The 21,505-nt window shown below is 37.8% G+C and overlaps 1 protein-coding gene across 1 annotated transcript; it reads right to left on the bottom strand.

Annotated features, from left to right (window-relative positions):
* Positions 1-10: 10 nt before the first annotated feature.
* Positions 11-21,225, bottom strand: rhocb (ras homolog family member Cb). The gene is made up of 5 exons (XM_081349285.1): positions 21,063-21,225; positions 3,295-3,452; positions 2,515-2,635; positions 1,726-1,856; positions 11-623 (listed from the first exon to the last, which is right to left on the bottom strand). The coding sequence occupies exons 2-5, from the start codon at positions 3,448-3,450 to the stop codon at positions 450-452; spliced, it is 582 nt and encodes a 193-aa protein (XP_081205411.1). The 5' UTR covers positions 3,451-3,452; positions 21,063-21,225; the 3' UTR covers positions 11-449.
* Positions 21,226-21,505: the final 280 nt, after the last annotated feature.

Here is a 21,505-nt window from a genome sequence, read left to right as displayed (position 1 = left end):
GAGTACAGGCTGGCAGTTATAATGAATGATAAATGTATTTTTGCTTTTTTTTTCATACTTAAATCACTGAGCATCATATACAGAGGCATAGCATAACTGTAAACCAGAACCGAAAGATAAAGAGAAGATTTATGTACAAATACAAAATTAATCTCAGTCTTTCCTCCAGAGAAGGAAGAAAGGAAGGAAGGAAAGTATGCTGGTGAAAAGAAAAGAAAAGAAAAGGGAAAAAAAGAGAGAAAGATGGCAAGACGAAGAGGCATTGGGTACTGACACACACTTTGGTTTCTTTATAAATATTTTTCTGTCATCCCTGACTGGATTGCGAGACATGTGGGGCGCAGCAGGTACTGTAGGTTTTTCCTGGGGTCAGTTGCAGAAAGGAACATGATGAGGTGAGGTGTGTGTGTGTGTGTGTGTGTGTGTCGGTGTATGTATGTGTGTGTGGCTCATAACAGTAGGCAGCCGTTTCTCTTCTTGCGCTTTCGCACCTGCAGCGCTGCCCTTGTGGCCATCTCAAAAACCTCACGCACTCCATCTTTAGTTTTAGCCGAACACTCCAAATATCCAAATGCACTGATCCTGTTAGCCATGTCACGGCCCTCCTCTGGTTTTACAGGTTCCTAAAACACACGTACACAATGAGAGGAAGCATTCTTTTAGAACTCTTTTCACCCTCTCTCTAGTTTCATTTGTACACTAACAATATCTAATAGTGAAAACAATGTCTAATAGTGAACACTGCATTCAATTGATCAAAAGTGACAGTAAAGACATTTATAGATGTTACAAAAGGTTTCCATTTCAATTTCTATTTCAAATAAATGCTAAAGATTTCTATTTCAGCTAATAAAGCATAACTGTCAACATTGATAATAGTAAGAAATGTTTAACAGTAAATCAGCATATTACAATGATCATGTGACACCACCCCCCACCCCTTTCTCACCCTAATGTTTTCATAAAAGACCTCCATATATTTGCATTCTGAGTTATTTATATTTAGGCACAGACTCAATTCATGTAGCTAGATTAATATTAAAATGTAACTTTTTTTTTTATTTGCATACTGATTCAAAGCGAAGTAGGTTACAACTCTACAATATACAATGAACGTCAATAAACATTTCATACTGCAGAACTGTAGTATGCTGAATGTCACATGACTTACAAACAGCCACATTCCTGTAGAGATAAACTGATAACATTTTGATAAAATCAATGAGCATTCCTAGACACTAACGTCAATGTTTTTAAGCTACCTTAAATGGTCCCCACAACAGTCCCTTTCGACACAAAGCATTGTGGTTAAAAGTAGCCGAACAATTTGGGAGAATATGATGGATCATAACTGTACAAATCGTGTATTCTAAAATCTTCCTCATTAGAAAATCACTTAAAAATGCTACAAGTATAAATATAAAAGTATTATGACGACCAGCATGGAAGTTTCACTACTGTTTTTTGCTTTACTCTTACAAACAGACCTTCAGCATGATGTAATCCCTGAGGGCAGCTTTTTCCCCACAGGAAACAGCTGCATTTCCATTTTCCTTTGTGGCTTTCAGAGACAGGAAGTGTCCTGTTTGTTAAGGCAAAGGCCAACAAAAGGCCTCTGCCGTGTCTTATAAACCTCTACTTCATGTTACTATGGCAACATATGCTTAACACGTGTGCGCGTGCACACACACACACACACACACACACACACAACACCTGCCATACCTGTTTCATCTTGATCAGCTCCCTGCGTGTGTGTTCATCATTCCGCAGGTCCTTTTTATTGCCCACTAGGATGATGGGAACGTTGGGACAAAAATGTTTTACCTCTGGCGTCCATTTCTCTGGAATATTCTCTGGAAAAGGCCAGAACAGAAGTTATGAAACCTGATGCCAATGTTAAGATATTTTTAGAAATAATTTAATACAGTAAATTATAAATATTAATAACTGCAGGAAATTATTGTGCATTTCATTATTTAATGAAATTTCATTATTTAATAAATCATCTTCAATTTTACCTAAATGTAAAATGTGCAAGTTGAATTACTTGCTATAGTTTTAGTTAAAACTATTTGCTGAGAAGCAGGAATAAAAATAAAGTAGTAATTAACACTACCGTTCATAGGTTTGGGGTCTTTAAGATTTTTTTAGCCTCTTATGCTCAACAAGGCTGCATTTATTTGATAAAAAAATACAGTAAATCAGTTTAAAATAATTGTTTTCTATTCTAATATATTTTAAAATGTAATTTATTCCTGTGATATCAAAGCTGAATTTGCAGCATCATTCCTCTAGTCTTCAGTGTCATGTGATCATTCTAATATGCTGATTTGGTTGTCATGAATAATGTCTTATTATTAAAAATTTGCATGCATTGTTGTTTTTTTCTGAATTCTTAATAGAAAGTTCAAAAGAACAGCTTAACATGAATGTCTTTACTCTGTCATGATTGAAATGCTTACTGACTCCAAACTTCAGAACAATAGTGTGTGTGTGTGTGGGGTTAAGTACCTAAACTATCTGGACTGTCTATGGAGAAACACATCAGAATAACATCTGTGTCTGGATACGACAATGGCCTCAACCGATCATAGTCTTCCTGACCAGCTGTGTCCCATAGAGCCAACTCCACCTGAGAGAGAGAGAGAGAAATATGCAGGTATGTCACTGGACTTTGAGTCGTCTTGTCATCAATATCAGTGGTCATAAATATAAAAACCATTTATAAACCTAAAGCTATTTAAAGAGATAACTGCAGTTCAAACTGGTCTAGAGGTCTTCAATGACAATACAAAACATTCAAGGGTTAAAAGACTTGAGTTTTTTGTGTGAGTACAAGAGATGGAAATAAAATTTGTGTTCTGGAGCATACAGGAAATAGAACAAACTGCAAATTTTTCTTTTTTCTTTTAATCAAAAGTTCTGGGTCACTGGTCTGGGCAAATTTAACTGCTGAAATAATATTCATCCTTAACTTATAGGTTCATTTCAGTATCGTTGTCCTCTATTTCAAAGAAGCTTACAAGTCCAAACATGAACAAAAATCTTAAACAATCCATTTCCTATAGTAGTAAGTTAAGATCAGAGGAGCACTCCCTCTTGCTGAGCTTCTCATATTAGGCTATATCCAGCATGTCTGATCAGGATGGCCTGAAATTTGGGTTAAAAGGTTGCAGGAACACCCAATTCCCTCTCTCAAACAAACATACCCAGACACATCACATTCTCAGTGCTTCTGTCCACAAAACAAGGAAGAAGGACTGTGTACAACACTATTTTAGGATAACTGACCTGTTTGCCGTCCACCTCTATGTCAGCAATGTAGTTTTCGAACACTGTGGGCACGTAGACCTCTGGGAACTGGTCTTTACTGAACACAATGAGCAAACATGTTTTTCCACAGGCTCCATCTCCCACAATCACCAGCTTCTTACGAATAGCTGCCATCTCTAAAGAAAAAGAAAGAAGACTACAATGAGACATGGTTCAAATGAAATTCACAAAACAAATACAATATTCATATTTTGTGTAGATTATCCCATTTATTACATAGCTATTGAGCAAATAAAATTGCATAAACATTGTATAGGCTAGATAGAACGATAGATAGAACGATAGTCATAATATTATTTCCAATTTACTTTTTCTACAGACTGGTTAGCTAACATGTTTAGCTACAAAGCTAAACATTTTATTACAACTGGTAATCGTAACCGTTCTGAGAAGTTGGAGCCAATTAGCCATTTTAAATATCATAGAAATGCAATAAAATTAAAAGATAGAGACTGAAGAATGATACGAGAGACGTGAAAGTAGCAGTGATACGTTGCCATTGACTGCGTGCGGTGAAATATCAAGTATTCCAGAGAGCCAAGAAATATGTCCAAAAAGTCATCATCATAATTTAGTGAGTGAACCCCTGTTTGAGAAACACAACATAATAGAGTGTAGCAGGTCCACGATCTATCCTGCATTTATGCAGAAATCAGGAGGCCAAAATGCTTATCAAGACTCAAACTCAACCACAAAATGAAGGTCACACTGGAATAAAAAAAGTACATTTTGTTGAAGGCCTTATTTGGGAGAAGTTCTTGCATCCATATAAAGTGAGAGCATGAAGAGTATGGAAAAAAATACAGTAAGAAAGACTTTCCTGTCCCACCCTCTTCCTCTCTTTCCCGCAATTTGGAGAAAAAAATAAGGACACGATGGCCCAAAACTGTCACAGCCAAAGAACACACTCACAGCCACACATTTTCTTAAAATAGTGCCAATCTAACCAGTTGTCCACATTTAAGCGCGCACACACACACACACACACCCGTACAGTAGCCCAGTGAATGCGGACACACTCCAGCAGAAGATTTTGGGCTTGTGTGCATGATTCATATGTGTGAGAAAGATGTAGGTTAGGTAGAAATGTAGACTAATAAACACATGCCATTTTCCAAGACATCAGCAGGCTAGCAAGTACAAAACAAAAATCATGGTAATATCACAGTAATATTGTTATTTTGGACACTTACCATGTTTTTTTTTAGACATATTGCGATAATACCACATTATTTTGGAGAAGTATCATGGCAATTTTTGATATATTATAGGCAAAAGTACAAAAAGTACCACAGTTTCCACAAAAATATTAAGCAGTACTGCTTTCAATTTGATTATAATAACGCATTTTTCTTGAGCACCAAATCAACATATTAGAATGATTTCTGAAGGATCATGTGACACTGAAGACATTTAAATAATATTAAAATAGAAAACAATTTTTAAATTGTAATAACTCTGTAATACTGTTACTTTCTACTGTATTTTTTATCAAATAAATGCACCTTGATGAGCAGAAGAGACTTCTTTCAAACACGTAAAATAAAAAAATCTTGCTAACCCCAAACTTTTGAACAGTTGTGCATGTACCTTTAAAATACCATCTTTAGTAAGGAAAGTGTGTGTGAAGGGACGCACACATTAAAGGTATGCAGTGTAACTTTTGGTGCTCTAGCGGTTAATAAACAAAACTGCATGTCTCGCAGAAGAACATTGTAACCGGAGATCCTTGTCTCCGTTTATGTGACGAGTCACACGCAGGGCACCATAGTGATTCAGGATAAGACAAAAACACAGTTTGGAAGGTAGACTGATGATGGACATGCTCACAGAAAATTTGTAAAAATAAAAATAAAAAAATTACATAGTCTACCTTTAATGATTGACTCAACATTTGATTACTGTAGTTTCAAACTAGTTAGGACTGCAGTTTCATTATCAGACATTTGGATTGGATGTTCACAGGAAGTTGTCAGCTTATCCTGAAACAGAGACACACCCACACATTGAACTTGAAAAACAAAAACAAAAAAAACACAGCGGACAAGTTCTGAGAGAGAGAAAAGAACCGAAGCAGGTCAGTGCTATTCTTAAACGTTCCTCCCTGGAGAGAGAAAGGTGTTCTTGGTGATGGCAGCCTATATTCTCATAGACATTAATCTCTGCTGCCATTATCTCAAACCCTTCAAACACACATTCAGAACACCACTGGCTTTTTAAAACAGTTGAGAAGAACTCCAAAATTTACAAAGCTGACCTATCAATTCACTGAAATTGAAATAACTAGAGCAAAATGCCCGTGCAAAATCAGTTTTTGTGTGTGTTTTTAGTAATTGTTGGTTTGGTGCCCGTGAAAGAGACTGTGGACGCATTGAATTCAGGGAGCAGGCTAGGTTACTACAATTGATGGCCGTGAATAAAATATAATATTCAGAAGTAAACAGTATAGCTGACAGAGTGTTTATGTCAGAATGTTTATTTTTAAACCACAACCTTCTAAGTGCTTCTTTTACTGATATATTTAAAGTCCCTGTAAAGGCAATTTAAAAAAAAAATTCTAAACACATTATAAATGTTAGAAATGTATTGCTAAATCATATTACAAAGACTGTGAACTGTGAAGTACTGAATTGTGGAGTTAGACCGTTAAACAGTTTTTCACCATTGCTGTGTTCCGGATTTTTTGGGCGGGGCTAAAAGGAGGGCTCGATGACGCACTGGAGCCCCTGGACACGCCCCTACTTGATGACGCACTGGAGCCCCTGAGCTCCTGGACACGCCCCAACTTGATGACGCACTGGAGCCCCTGAGCTCCTGGACACGCCCCAACTTGATGACGCACTGGAGCCCATTCACATCAGTTTGCAACTCAATCGCGAGTTACTGTCAGTACAATTAGTTACTACATCCTACAGTTTGCTAGCTAGCTATGCCTTTGTCACGGAAATGCTTATTACCTGGATGCGATCACGTACAAAACAGATCAGTGTCCTTATTTAAATTTCCGAAAAACTATCATATCAACAAGAGGTGGATTAATTTTGTGAAGAGCCACCTTGATGGAGAGCTGAGGATCACCGCCAAAACCCGCCTCATTTTACACGGGATAGTTTTATAAACTTTCGTCGGAGACAACTGGGATTCATTCACTGATAATCCGCTGTTACTGGTGAATGTGGCCGAACCGACTATCTCCCGTCTCGGAGACAACTGGTGCCATCATTGGCAGTGCGTGCCCACCAATGAGTGTAAGTTGCCTTGTGTGCTTATGTTATAATTATAGTAGGTAGTCCAGGCTCGAACATTTATGGCTTTGTAAAACAAATTAAGCTGCTAGGAGCAGGGCCGGATCTACCATATGGGCAATCTGGGCACGTGCCCAGGGGCCCTTGCGCAGAGAGGGGCCCTCAGTGATCAGAGTTTTTTTTTTTTGCGCCACGTACGCTGCTACATAAAAATAGTATACACAAGGCTTGGCCTCGATCTTGAAAATTATCCAATCAGAATAAAAAAAAGTGTATATTACATTATATGATCTCTTATTCATGCAAATGCATTTAAACAATTCATGTGCGATAAGACAAAAGTGTGACTGTGACACACACACACACACTTCGGTTGAAGTCCAAAGTAATCGATTGCCGAGTTCACGCGCGTGATCATAGGTAACTAAACCTATGCGCGTGAACTCGGCAATCGACTACTTTGGACTTCAACCGAAAACAGGATGTAAACACAGGTATTTGCGCTGGCTTAAATAACATCATTTTTATACATATCTTTCACATCTACTGCAGTCAGATCCACTCGTGTTCACTCAGAAGGAATCACTCACATTTTCTGTGCACTTGTAATGACACATCAAGGATGTTAAGGTTTAGTACTTGCCCCATTGAAGTCAACAGGGTGCAAATTTTAAAAATAGAATAACTCGGTGTAGGCAACGCCGATTTTTGTCGTTGTTCTCTGTATTGACAGCACTCCAAATGTACAAAAAAATGAGCTCAATGTTAAAATTGACCGGAGTTCTCCTTTAAAACGAAGTGGAAGATGAAATTACCCAGGATACCTTGCGGACTCAGCAAGCCGGTAATTTTTTTTAACAAGATGGCGGACACCGCTGGAAAGGAACAATTAAATTGTAATTATATTTTCGCAAATAAGCATGTTAAAATGTTTAAATATGTTGGAATATGTTAGTTTAATGCACATCCAATGGACTGTTAAGTTTTGAACACTAATGTTAGAAAATATTTCACGAAGCTAACTTATCTATCTGACGATGTTCATGATATCCGCCGAGTGCTTCGAGAGAGTCTGCCCATCAAATATACATCTTATCTGGGTAGTTAATCAAATTTTATTTTCGATTTTGGCTTCCAAGGATTATAAAAAGAAGATGTGAGGTAAAACTATTAAAAACTAGCCGCGTTCGTCTAGTGCTTCATCTTTTTCTTCACAGCGTGCTGTCACTTCTCCCTAACGTTAAACCCAAACAGCACTAAACACAATCAGTGATTGCTGTAAAATGCAGTGTCAGCTGATTCTAAATTGCGGGACGTGTTTGATTGTAAAAAGAGCTATAATAAGCACAATAATCCGCGCAGAGACTTTGCGCGCGTTCGGAAACGGACTGCAACTAACGTTAGACAAGCACGTTATACTTTGGGTTTCATGCGCGCGTCTAAACGATCAAATACAGACAAAAATATGGCTAAATGACCGGTTTGGAGATTCACTTTAACACAGTTTATGTCTTAAATGGGAGTTAGTTGTGGAATAGTTGGGAGAAAATGTGTATTAGATCTGCATTCGGTCTTAAAGTGGCAGCATCTAATAAACCTGCTAATGATTAGGCTACACCTTAATGTGAATAAAACAACTAAAGGCAAAGAGAAAATTACTCCCAGCTCTTGAATGAATAACTTTAGCTTTAATGAGCATTAATCTATCTATAATAAACTATTCTGTGTTATTTTACATTTGATTACTTTTTTAGATTTCTAGCATATTATTATGGATACTTATATCCTGATCATAACTGGGATAGTTATATATAATTTGCATATAGTGGTGTCCCATTTCATAGGGAAAGATCTTCAACTCCACTTCCCCTCGTTGAGGGGACTTTACTTTCGAGGGCACTCAAAACCAAGTGGAAGTTTTAAGGGGGGAGAAATGGGGCCTTTCATAGCTTATTTTATGTACTTGCCGGCTTTTTTTATCATTCAAATTTGGCTGGGTGGCTAATAACACATTTTTCTGTGGTGTGACAAACTCAGAACACATACTTAATTTTGACTTTACAGGGACTTTAAGAAAACGCTATGCTTGAGCAAACAGCTTATGAATAGGCAACTACAAATCATGCCCATGAAAGAGACTGTGATTGCATTGAATAGGATATGTTTAGTTGGTGAATAGCATAGGCTACTATTACACAGTAGCGATAACGTTAAGCGCACCAGAATCTATCTATAAATTACAGAAGTAAACAGCATAGCTGACTTATAGATTCAGTTTACATCCACAAATGAATATGAATTACATCCACATCCGTCGATTCAGGGAGCAGTGCAAAGTGCCCGTGCAAAATCAGTTTTTGTGTGTGTTTTTAGTAATTGTTGGTTTCTTGGTAAAGAAACAAAATCAGTTTTTGTGTGTGTTTTTAGTAATTGTTGGTTTCTTGGTAAAGAAAACTATAATATTCAGAAGGAACCAAATTATAATATTCATAAGTAAACAGTGTAGCTGACTGAGTGTTTATGTCAGAATGTTTATTTTTAAACCACAACCTTCTTGGGGCTTCTTTGACCGATACAACCCTCTAATGTCAGAATGTTTATTTTTAAACCTTTTAAAAATGATATATTTAACGAGATCTTTAGCATTTCTCATCCAAACAATGTCAAACTTGGCACTGCACTTACTAGTGACCGTAGCGGACACCTGTCAAATTTGAAATCCATCGGACTAACGGTTCGAGAGATATGCGGTTAACAGACACACACACAGACAGACAGACGTTTCTGTATTTATAGATAGATGAAGCAATGAATTTTTTTAGTATAGATGAGAAAATCTGTGATGTGTCACACTGGGAATGTCCCACAGTGCTTGCTCTGGGAATGCTGTCACGTCTCTGAAGGCACAATGTGGAAACATTTCCTCGGCCTCTGGTGGCAAGAAGAGAAAGAGCTCACTTCCTGTTCTGACAACTCCCTTCCTGTTCACATGCAGGCTCCAAAAAACTGTATCTGGTGAAATTTAAATCCCAAAGATGCTTCTGGGTATAAATCACTGTCAAACCGGAGTAGTGCTATTTTTAGTAATATTAATTCATTATTTTAGATTATATTTTATAGTTTTTATTTTAAGTTTTTGTAATTTTGTTATGTGCATGCATTTGTTATTTAGCTTTATTTTATTTTAGTCAATTTTGACCTTAAACATAAACTAACTTTAATTACTTTTGGTGTCAAGACAAAATTTCTATTTTTTGTTCACATTTTTTCAACTAATATTTATATTTCACTGAATGAGAAACATTTTTAGTACTTTTTAGCTTTAGGAAACAATAACAATACTGAACTGGAGCAGAAGACAAAGTGAAATCTGACAGACTAACACTGAGCGGGTGGGATATTTTACCGGCTTTATAGCCGTCAAGGGAGGAGTTATTAAAAACAAAATCAAATCACAACAAACATAATCAAAACAATTAAGTTAATCAATACAGATAGGCAAGGATGTGGGTTGTTGTTAAACTAGACAAGTACATATTCAATTATGGCTTCCTTAAAGGGATAGTTCACCCAAAAATGAAAATGCTGTCATCATTTACTCGCCCCTCAAGTTGTTCCAAACCTGTATGAGTTTCTTTCTTTTGCTGGACACGAAAGCAGATATTTTAAAGAATATAACGAAACAGTTGTGGGGCACCCATTTACTTTATTTATTTTTTCTCATACTATGGAAGTCAATGGGGTCCCATCAACTGTTTGGTTACCCACATCATTCAAAATATGTTCTTTTGTGTTCAGCAGAATAAATTCATATAGATTTGGAACAACTTAAAGGGTGAATGATGAAAAGTTTCATTTTTGAAAAAAAAAAAAAAAAAAAAAAAAATTCCCTTTAAGGCTGACAACTCAAGTAGTCCTTCAGAAATCCTACATCTAGTCAATTAAGAAAACCTGTAGTTCTGTACATCCCTAACATCCACAGAATCAAAGACTAGTTGAGTCAAGCACTGAGTGAATCAGCAGAAGTTAATAAGAAGAAAATGAGAAAAAGCGGGTTTCATTATGATTGATAAGAATCTAAAAGTTCAATACAACCTGGATATGGAAAGTGAATGAGATTTAAATTGGATTCAGGAGGGGGTTTAGAATTTCTGCTTCAAAGATTTCCATAAGGGATCATAGGATAATTGAGTCAAGTCCATCACGGCAGCCTTCTTTCCCGCCAAACCCACCACAGAATTGACACACACAGACTAAACGGGGCCCAAGAGAGCGTTTTAAGGGTGCGCAGTGGACGAGTGTGGACACTTTCAATGCTTTCGATTGACCTTGAGCCACAGGAGCTGTGGACTGATGGCCCTCTAAAATGGCTGGATTACATATTGAACATTCATGATGAATGTGCGACAATTTCACTGATGATATCAAATTAAGCAACACCGTGAACGACGCAACTATCTTAATGTGCTTTTAATTTGGCCATTAAGCTTCCTAAAGACCATGTGTCAATAGTTTCCAGTTCCCTCTTAGTATCACGGGAATGTGAATATCGTTCATATCGAGGTTTGACACTGAATCATTTCAGTGAATCTATCTATCTATCTATCTATCTATCTATCTATCTATCTATCTATCTATCTATCTATCTATCTATCTATCTATCTATCTATCTATCTATCTATCTATCTATCTATCTATCTATCTATCTATCTATCTATCTATCTATCTGCATTTATGTGAAGCAGCAATCTTTTTTTAATATAAGTATGTTTACTGTCACTTGTATATGTATGTATGTATGCATTCATGCGTGCGTATTTATGGATGGAAAGGAAAAAAAAAGTCCATACTGACCTGGTAGTGTATATACATTGTGGAAAACATGCCTTGATTATTTTAAACTTTATTTTCCTTGCCTTAAACAATAATGGTTGTTTGGTTTAAATAAAAAATATTGTTTTATTGTTAAAAGGTTATATCGCCCAGTGTGAGGGTGTGTGAAGCGTCTCCACTGTGAAGTCTGCACTCATCTGTCAGACTGCCTGTTCACTGAGTGGACACTGAAACTTTTGAACCGAGTAACTCGCTCTCGGTCTCTGTCTCATTCCCACAAAGACCTCAGACAGGTAGGGTGCATGAGTGATGCCCACTGGCCTGGTTCCTGTGAGTCTCCAGGAAGTAACGGACGATGTGAGCACTGGTGAGATTGTGTCTGGTGGACGATGTGAATATATGATGCCTGCAGTGGAGCCGCAGCACAGAGCTCTGTGAAACGTGTCTGAACCTCACAGGCAAGCTGTAAAATCACGCAGCATTCTGTCTCTAGCTGCCCCCGAAACCGCTCAAACATTCACTCATTCACTAATCCCTATACAGTGTATGACATTTTAGTGCACTATATCTGCAAGGAGTGAACGAAATGAAGTGAATAAAACTCCTTTTATCTTGCATGTTACTTCCTTTATAAAATAATATTAACAACAATAACAATCATAATGACTTTGTTTTGTAATTATATATACCTCCGTGCCAGCATTGTAGTTTCATCGATTGAAATTATAAAAATGCTCACAGATGATATGGTCGTTGAGAGATATGCACACACATTTCAAAATGTATTAAAACAAAGTTCTATTACTGAGCGAGTCCACACACACACAAAATCAATGTTCAAAATTGTGTTTTTACACCATTGCACCTTTAATACTAGATGTATTAGGCTCAAAACGAACCATGATGACCAATACTGACCAATTATTATCAGCACGAATCTCGCTGCACTCGCTGTATGAACAGGTAAAGATGATGAATCTCTCTCTCCAGGAAATCTGACTGGAGCTTTAATATACTTAAACCCACTGGAGCACATTCGAAATATTTAATGGGGTATAAGTATTCATTTAATAAGGTGAAGCTCTGCCATCAATTCACAGCTAATCTCACAATTAATGACCCGTAGAGATCATCAGGGGGTCTGTAAGGTCTTTAAGACTGAGACACCTCACAGAAACGCACACTTATTATTTTCCCACTGGATTGCTAGACAGTTTTATATCAGAAACATGTAGGCAAAACTGAATTGAACCAGAAGGGCTTTGAAAAGTGTTTGCTGATGTGTGTCTTCAATATTCCAGAGAGGGGGTCAACCTAGGGGTGTGCGATATGATGATATCAGATCATATCAGTTGTCTTAAAGGGATAGTACACCCAAAAATAAGAAATTGTCATCATTTACTCACCCCTAAGTTGTTCCAAACCTGTATGAATTTAACCAACATAAAAAAAATGTGATATATGTTTGCCATTTCACCCACCTCATTCCTTTTCAGAGGAAATGTGAAGCTCCTGCACAAACTCCTTGACTCCCCATTTCTTATTTTACTAAACCACTTTCAGATAAGCATATCTTGCTGTGTTTCTCTAGTAGGTGCTGTAATGTTAATCTGGCAAAACAGCTTCATAGTTTTATATACTGAAAACCTCAGTTTGAAAGTCTTTGAAAGCCAAGTTTGGTGGAGGATTTCAGCAAGTGGCAAAATTTTGTTCTATGGGAGAATATCTAAAAATGGAGACCCTTAAAGGGTTAGTTCACCCAAAAATGAAAATTTAGTCATTAATGAATCACCCTCATGTCGTTCCAAGCCTGTAAGACCTCCGTTCATATTTGGAACACAGTTTAAGATATTTTAGATTTAGTCCGAGATAGGGATGTTGCGGTGACGGATTTTTTCCACCGGTTAATCGACGTGTAAAAAAAACGGTAATCCCGGTGTCACCGGGGTTGCGTGTCGGGGATTTCGGGTGGCCGAAAATGCGGACGTGCACACGTCTCAATTTACTTTCACTTTAATTAGCGGCAATTCAGTAGCATTTGTTTGAATTAATCATGGGTTAATTTATTTTATTCTTAATAAAAATACACAAAACAATAAGATAGCCTACTCGCTTGTATTAGGCTACACACATCTTTATTGCAAAATGAATAATAACTTAACACACCATGTAAAAACTAAACAAAAGCACTTATGAAACACCTTTAAAGTGCATTTATTAACAAAACGAACCACTGCACACATCGTGCAAGTATCAAACAAGAAATTATATAAAAAAAATCACTATTCGTTAAATAAAGTGCCTGCCTTTTTCAGCAAAAAAACAAAAACAAAAAAAAAAAACACTGCACAACCATCGAATATGAAACGAACGAACATCAAAAACTTCGTTAAATAAGGTAGCCTACCCGAATAATCACTGGACACTTAAGTGCAAAAAAAAACTAATATAAAAATTAAACTCACGTTTGCATTTCTCTTTGAAACCAGATCTTCCGCCATCCTTTGCCAGTTAGCTCGCCTCACTCTCCTCAAATGATAAATGAAATCGGACACCTGCTGCTTTACTGCGGCGCTCGTTCCGCTTAAATTACGAAGGCACGTAGTCACTAACTGAATTAAGTGCTTTATTATATATAGGCTAAAACTTCAACACGATGGGGACGGTGCCGGTGGTCAAGTGCTATGACCGGTAGGTGGGTTAAACACCGTGTATCACCGGTAACACCGACTATCGCAACAAGCCTAGTCCGAGAGCTTTCTGTTCCTCCATTGAAAATCAATGGACGGCATACTGTCCATGTCCAGAAAGGCAAGACATCATCAAAGTAGTCCATGTGACATCAGTGGCTCAATCTTAAGTATATCAAGCGACGAGAATACTTTTTGTGCGCAAAAAGTAAACAAAAATAACAACTTTATTCCACTATTCATTTCCTTCTCTCTGGGCCTCGAGCTATTTCACGTAGTGTTTTTGCGTAGCGCGTCTGTGTTGTACGTCACACGTAGGCTCACTATTGGCCGACGCTGGTCATGTGTGATGCGTGTGACGTACAACACAGACGCGCTACGCAAAAACACTACGTGAACTTCAGAGAAAAGGAAATGAATAGTGGAATAAAGTCGTTATTTTTGTTTACTTTTTGCGCACAAAAAGTATTCTCGTCGTTTGATAAACTTAAGATCGAGCCACTGATGTCACATGGACTACTTTGATGATGTCTGTATTGCCTTTCTGAACATGGACAGTATGCCGTCCATTGACTTTCAATTGAGGAACAGAAAGCTCTCGGACTAAATCTAAAATATCTTAAACTGTGTTCCGAAGATGAACGGAGGTCTTACGGGCTTGGAACGACATGAGGGTGAGTCATTAATGACATAATTTTCATTTTTGGGTGAACTAACCCTTTAAGTGTCTCATTTTTCCTCCCCTTCATTACCTTAAACATGAATCACATCATCATAAGGAAGCTTCTAGAATCCTAAAAATCTATTAGTGATAACACCTGCATATTCATGCCTTCATAACATTCATGCCTGTGTGCCACTGATTTTGTCTATCAGGAATCGATTGGATCTTATGTTAGTGACAAGTTGTCCCATTTTTGTGCTGAAAAACATGTCATCATTTATATATATATTCCATTTAAAAAAAATAGAATGGTCAATTTTGATTTCATGGTGACTAAGAAATGGGCTAAGCCAGACAGTTCACACAAAAATAACTTTTCATTTTGTCCAATGAATATTTTTGGGACCTTTGACTTTCCTTGTATGGGCAAAAACCGTTGAAAATCTTCTTTTGTGTTCCACAGATGTCATAAAAGTAAATGATGATAGATATTTATTTTTTGGCTGAACTATCACTTGATTAAGCAAAAAAAAAAAAAAAAAACACATGGCTCACAGTGACTTACAGAAAGCGTAAACACACTCAGCTAGTCAAATAAATCGTCCCCTGTTGTTCTCACTGCTGGGTCCAAAAATTAAAGATAATGATCTTAGAGTAGCCTACACTTTGACTAGTTTATTGATTCTGATCTAGGATCATTCTCAATTCTCTAATCCTGACTCAAAGCTAAAAACAGATGAGAGTCCTGAGGTTAGTGTATGAAGGCTAGTCACACACACTGCTGGACTGTGTGGAATTTGCACACACGCTGGGCAGGTTAAGAATGTTTCAGTTGCTACGTTTAAAAACTATACTCGATGCAGCATCAGAAAAATTACTTAATGCTTTGGGGCTGATGAATGCTTCAATCTGATTGGTTGACAAACGTTCTGAGTTGTCCAATTATTTTCAGGGAAAGGCACGGCTAAAGTAGTTCCAGGCAGGTCACAAAATTACATTATATTGTGTACGTATGTTTTCAACCTCTGCCCGTGACTTTTATAAAAACAGCTTCACTACTGAAAGCTACATTTTATTTCTCAGTGATGATAACTTCGCTGTAATTAACACAAGTTTCACTATTAGGTTACTCACTCGCGTATGTGGGAGCGCTTGCTGTCTCTCTCTGGTTAATTCATTCATTCGAAAATTTTTATTTTTTAAAAAATAATTATATATAGGGCTACTTTATTTCTCTTCAGAATACTAGATCTGAGTTGTAGATAAACAAAAAAAATCAGTGCCAATCAGTGGCTCAAGCCACCGTTACTAGCTCTAAAATGACGTCTTGGAATTAGCAACGGAGGCTTGGGATTAAATGAATAAGAAATCCTACACACGAGCATTTTAAGGACAAAAACCTGAAAAAATGTCTTAAAATGTTTTTGTTCTTGAACAATGTTTTGAGGTGTGGTAACCGTAGTATAAGCAGAATAATTGACTGGGGTATTTAATTATTGAATAATAATAATAATAATAATAATAATAATAATAATAATAATGCACACTAATAATTTATAGTTTTATACTAATTCAACGACTTGACGTCAATTATTCTTTACATATTACACAGAGGAAACGGTATCACAAGTTGTTGGTTGGTCATTGGTTGTGCTTTTAATGCATGTAATTTGCCTGGCAAACAAAGCTTGGTCTTGGAATTTGAGAGTAAGTCTCTGTAGAACAGAAAGATAACAGAGATTAAAACCCGAGTTTATGATTCAAGTGTGTGGGATACTTCTGATAAAAAAAATATTCTACTACATCTACTACAAAAAAACCTATGAAAATAACCTTAAGTAAAACGGTGTACAGTAAAGCAGTAATTTAATGTACACTGGGAACTGTAGTCCAGCTGTAGACATCTGTATCACTAAGAGTGCAACAGTCAGGTAGTAAATAGGGTAATAGATTTTTAACAAACTTATAAACCTTTAAATACGGACCTACTGTGAGCTACAAAGTTGTTAATTAATGGTATATGCTTTTGTTGAAGCCATCAGCCTGCAATGTGCATTATCTCAACAATTTTTTTTAATAATTGTGTTTAACATTGGAATTCCTGGTGAAAAACTAAATCTCCACCAAAATGTGTAGTCTCATCACCTGTGTGAGATGACACAATGTGTGTTTGTGTGGAAAGCCAAATGACAATAACTTGCTGAAGCACAATCCCAGTGCCACTTGCTGCAGATTGCTACAGCAACACTTATATTACAGGATTCATTGACCCCAAGGGTGACAGCCTATCAACAGCAAATGTCAGACACAAGAACATAACAGCCTCATGCTTCTGAGCAGCAGCGGATCCTTAGATCAGATTCTCCACACGGAAGAACAGAGACGAGCACAGAAGATTAAACTCATTTAAAGGCCTCCTGAGGCCTCACTGGTGTCTCACTGAGAGAGGAAACACTTCCAGTGTATCACACACACATCAAGGCGGAAAATCTCAAACAAATGTAGCACAACTTTAAAGTTCTATCGCTTAAGTTTAGGCTAATAGAAACAATGATGTTACATTGTAAATAAAGACTGAGCATTTCTAAGTGGTGAGTGTCTCTGATTTCAACTTTCATTCAGTCAGGAATGAAGGAACAAACAAACGAAAGACGGAAGGAAAGAGTCACCCTAGCAAAATGAAATGGACAGATTTTTCTAAGCTACAGAAGAAGCAGAAGTGTCTGACCTACTTGAATGTTTGTTCTTGTTCCTAGAGAGGGTGATATGGAGAGGAGAAAAAGAGGGTGTCCTAATTAAAACCCATCCTCTCTGACTCCTCCTCATATTTTTTGTCCCTCTTTCTCACACGATCAGGTGTTCATCGAAGACTAAATGGACCGCAGCCCAGAGGGTTCACACTGACCTGAAAACAGCTTCCCATGCACAACCACTCAAAATCAGTGACATTGCACACTACAAACTGATCTTTGAGCAGTCAGAAAGTGAGCGAAAAGGTAGAGGCTGCTAGTTTGCACATGTTCGCTCTCTATTTTTTAACAGCAGTGTCGTAAAAAATGAAATCATTCATAATTCTAAATACTTGCCTTTTTCAGTAGAAAAACACTCGGGAATCCAGCTGTATTGATGCTGACCTCTGCGAGATCAAGGGTTTTTAAACTTTATTTAGGACACTTATTTAGGAACGCTTGGTGGTTAAAGAGACAGAGCCGGGAACCCAGGGGGGATGGGATCAGAAAGGACCATGAGCTGAGATTCAAACTTGGGTCATCCGAAACGCAGTGTTGCCCACAAGACAGCATTTCATTTTGAGCATTAAATTTAGCATTAGTAATCAGACACTTGAAGTGGAGGAACACTTGGATCCACAAGCAAGGACACCAATTTGTTAGTTAGAGGTGTGAGATCTGCCTCCGTCATTGTGATGTCAAAATATTTCAAAAGCACTGTAAAAAGTTTGGGACCAGCATTAAACTGTACTATATCGAATGGTTCATACAATAGTAGAGTTTAAACAACTGCTTTATATTTTACAATATTAATTACTGTGGTGACAAAGCTGAATTTGGTGTTGAAGAAGCATTTTTAAATTATTTTGAGAGTTGAAAACATTTGTGCTTCTTAATATTTTTGTGGAAACCATTCAAAAGCTACAGCATTTATTTCAAATAGAAATGCTTTGTAAGATTATAAATGTCTTTAATGTCACTTTTGGTCAATTTAATGCATCCTTGACAGGTATATATATATATTATATATATATTAGATAGATAGATAGATAGATAGATAGATAGATAGATAGATAGATAGATAGATAGATAGATAGATAGATAGATAGATAGAAAATATATATATATAGACATCACCTGCGGCCACTGAGGGCAGGACAGACCTCACACTTCTAACTATTAAATTGGCGTCCTTGCTGGTGGATCCAAGGCTGAAGCGTTCCTCTACTTCATAAGTGTGTGATTCCACAGGAGGAGAAAACAGCCCAGAGGGCACAACAGCATACAGACAGTCCTCCAGGACATCTACTTGTTTTTAGCATGCAGGAAACCACCCTCAAAAACATTCTGCTTATGTAAGATGAAGCCAGCCAAACAAACAAACCTCCCTGTTCGTTAACGCTCAGTCAACACATTTAATAGCCTAATTCATTTACAGATAAAATATCAGTTCTGTTTTGATTATTTTACCGTTTTTTTTAGCATGTGCAGAGTTTGCATCACAGTTGTGCCCACTAAAGCACTAAAGACTGCGTCTGAATCAAACCAGTGTGCCTCACTTTGATGTTCGGACAGCAAGCTGAATAACGAGCCATATCGACCTGCACCTCTCATACACAGAGAGAAGTGTGGCTGCGAGCCCACACCTGTTGGCACTGCTGAGGCGGCACAACAGACGCAGCCTTCCTAGTCCCTACTAGCATGACTGGCACACTCAGACATTCTTATCAAGTGAGACTGATGCTCTTCAGACCCTCCACTCTTTTTCTGCATCAGTTTATCACAGTCACACTCATCATCAGATAAAAAAAAAAAATACATTAAACAAGCAGCAAGTCAAGCAATTTCAATGCATGCAGTGAATATTCCAGTCCTCAGTAAGCCCAAAGATTCTGTAGCACAGTATGTTTTGAGCCATGGCCGTTGGGATGTAAACACTTTCCTTACATGGAGGAGGTGGTCTGTTTCAGAGAGAATAGCTCCGAAATTCCTGCTGAAATGTGGCCTCTTCCTTCCCAAACACATTGAGGTAGCCTAGTTTTCCTATAGGCAATTGCTTCAAACACGAACAACTGGATCATTCCTGTCGAACAAGTTTTTATATGACCATTTCACTTTCAGTAGCCTACAAAACAGAACATGACCAGCTGTTTCTGTCCAAAACACACATGGTTCAATGACAAACAAAAAAATCCTGGGTAATAAAAAGTTCTTAGAAATGTAATAATTTACACTAGAGATGGTTTTATAAATTTTTTCAAAAACACTGAATACCTATGTTTTCAAAAAACTATTTAGCTAAAGTCGGCATGAAACAGAACTTCCGATACAATAGTTTTTTCTTCCCTGTACATATCCATATATCCAAGTGAAACGGCTTTCCAAACAAGACAAAATGTAAAGGGATAAGGGATGAGGGATGAGGGATGAGGGATGAGGGATGAGGGATGGGGGGGGGGTAGGAGGTATTCATTTCCATCAGGAATTGATTGGATCACTGTGGTTTGCTATGGCTGTGATCCCATGTGAGTGACAGGAGGTTGTGTAAGGATGTCACGGTGACTTTAATAAATTTCAAGTAGCATAAACATCAAGCATTTCTAAGAAATAAGCTTTCAAAAGCGTAAATAAAAGTAAAATGTGTACGTTTATCTGCTCATGTATCTTACAAAATCATTCATTCCAATCATTCCAGCCTTTCCTTTTTTTAAGAATTACATTTTTCGTTCCACATACTCTCAACATCCATGGACTTTCGATCAGCTGTATTTCGAGGCAGGTCATGTGACGTCGACATGGCGGCGTTCAGGAGGAGGTGAGCGACCAGCTCCATGTACGTTTATGTAGGAAAACAATCTTTCCCTCGAAAACTGAAGTATTCATCTCACGTAAGCGTACACTTTAACAGTCATTCAAAGTTATTTGTAAACTTTTACATTTAATAAAAAAGTAGTAAGTGCCAATTTTATCAATCCCTTCAAAATAAATGACCATCACGTCACTGACCCAAAAAAAAAAAAAAAAGTTTGGCATGAACGCGCACTAGCGCTAAATTCTGTAACATGAACCCACACTAAGAGCTGCTGAGACTTGAAAAACATGAGCTTAAAGTTATTTCATTTCGAGGCGCGGTCTTTCATCTTCCAAGTTTCACCAATAATAATCAGTGTTGACGTCTCTGAACTCATCTACGACATTGTGAGCCTAAATACAACGATGTGGGGTGTTGTCTCACACTCCCAAGCCAAATCCATCTGAATCTGGTGCTGTAGTCAAAAACAAACACTGCGATTCCGAGCTGCGTGTGAAAACAGGTGGTGTGACCACCGTAAACACACCACAACTCCAACTTCACAAAAGGTCCTCATAGGTCACAATCATAATCTTTTCCCTGGCTTTTTAAGAAACACGTCAAGTTGTTGGTCTTCATAAAAGACGCTTTTCTTAAGCCAACACCTACTTCTTTTCTCCCCGCAGAAGTGTTAAGCCGTGAAATGGCTCTCGCTTGTTCCACTATCTAATCAAAACTAATAGCAACGCAAATGCTTTCGAAATTAACTCTTACCTTTTGATCAAACTGAAGTTTCAGCGCTGGAGGTTTCCTTTTTCTCTGGCGCAGTGTGTTCAAGTGTTTGGCTGGCCGTGGAGGAGCGGACTCGGAGCGCTGCCGTTAGATCCTCCCACAGACTATGGACACGCGCTGCTGGAGTTGTATATGCTCAAATGCTATTGGCTCGAAGGGAGGAGCTGCCTGTCACGGCCCCGCCCCTCAGCCGTTGAAATAGAATGACATCATTGGCACGAGCGGTGGCAGGGGGGTTGAGGTGTGTGGGGCGCAGTGACCAGCTTATTGAATTCCAGAATGCACCATGTGTAGTTCTGTAAGATTCGTGAACGAATCAGTCTTTTGAGTCGGATCTTTTTAATTAATCGGTTGAACCCATGGTCGAACATGCTCACAAAACCGGTTTGAAACATTCACGAATCAGTGTAATCGTTTCTCGAGTG

This window comes from Scardinius erythrophthalmus, assembly GCF_964197995.2.
Source record: "Scardinius erythrophthalmus genome assembly, chromosome: 20".
Taxonomy (NCBI): Eukaryota; Metazoa; Chordata; class Actinopteri; order Cypriniformes; family Leuciscidae; genus Scardinius; species Scardinius erythrophthalmus.
This window is presented reverse-complemented; position numbering and strand designations above follow the sequence as displayed.

Bases quoted from the DNA above. Each gene is read 5' to 3' on its own strand.
- rhocb (XM_081349285.1), bottom strand. From the start codon at position 3,450: ATGGCAGCTATTCGTAAGAAGCTGGTGATTGTGGGAGATGGAGCCTGT. The intron at 2,636-3,294 runs GTCAGTTATCCT...TCTCTCTCTCAG, and splicing joins TAGAGGTGGACGGCAAACAG to GTGGAGTTGGCTCTATGGGA. The intron at 624-1,725 runs GTATGGCAGGTG...CGTGTGTTTTAG, and splicing joins AGCTGATCAAGATGAAACAG to GAACCTGTAAAACCAGAGGA.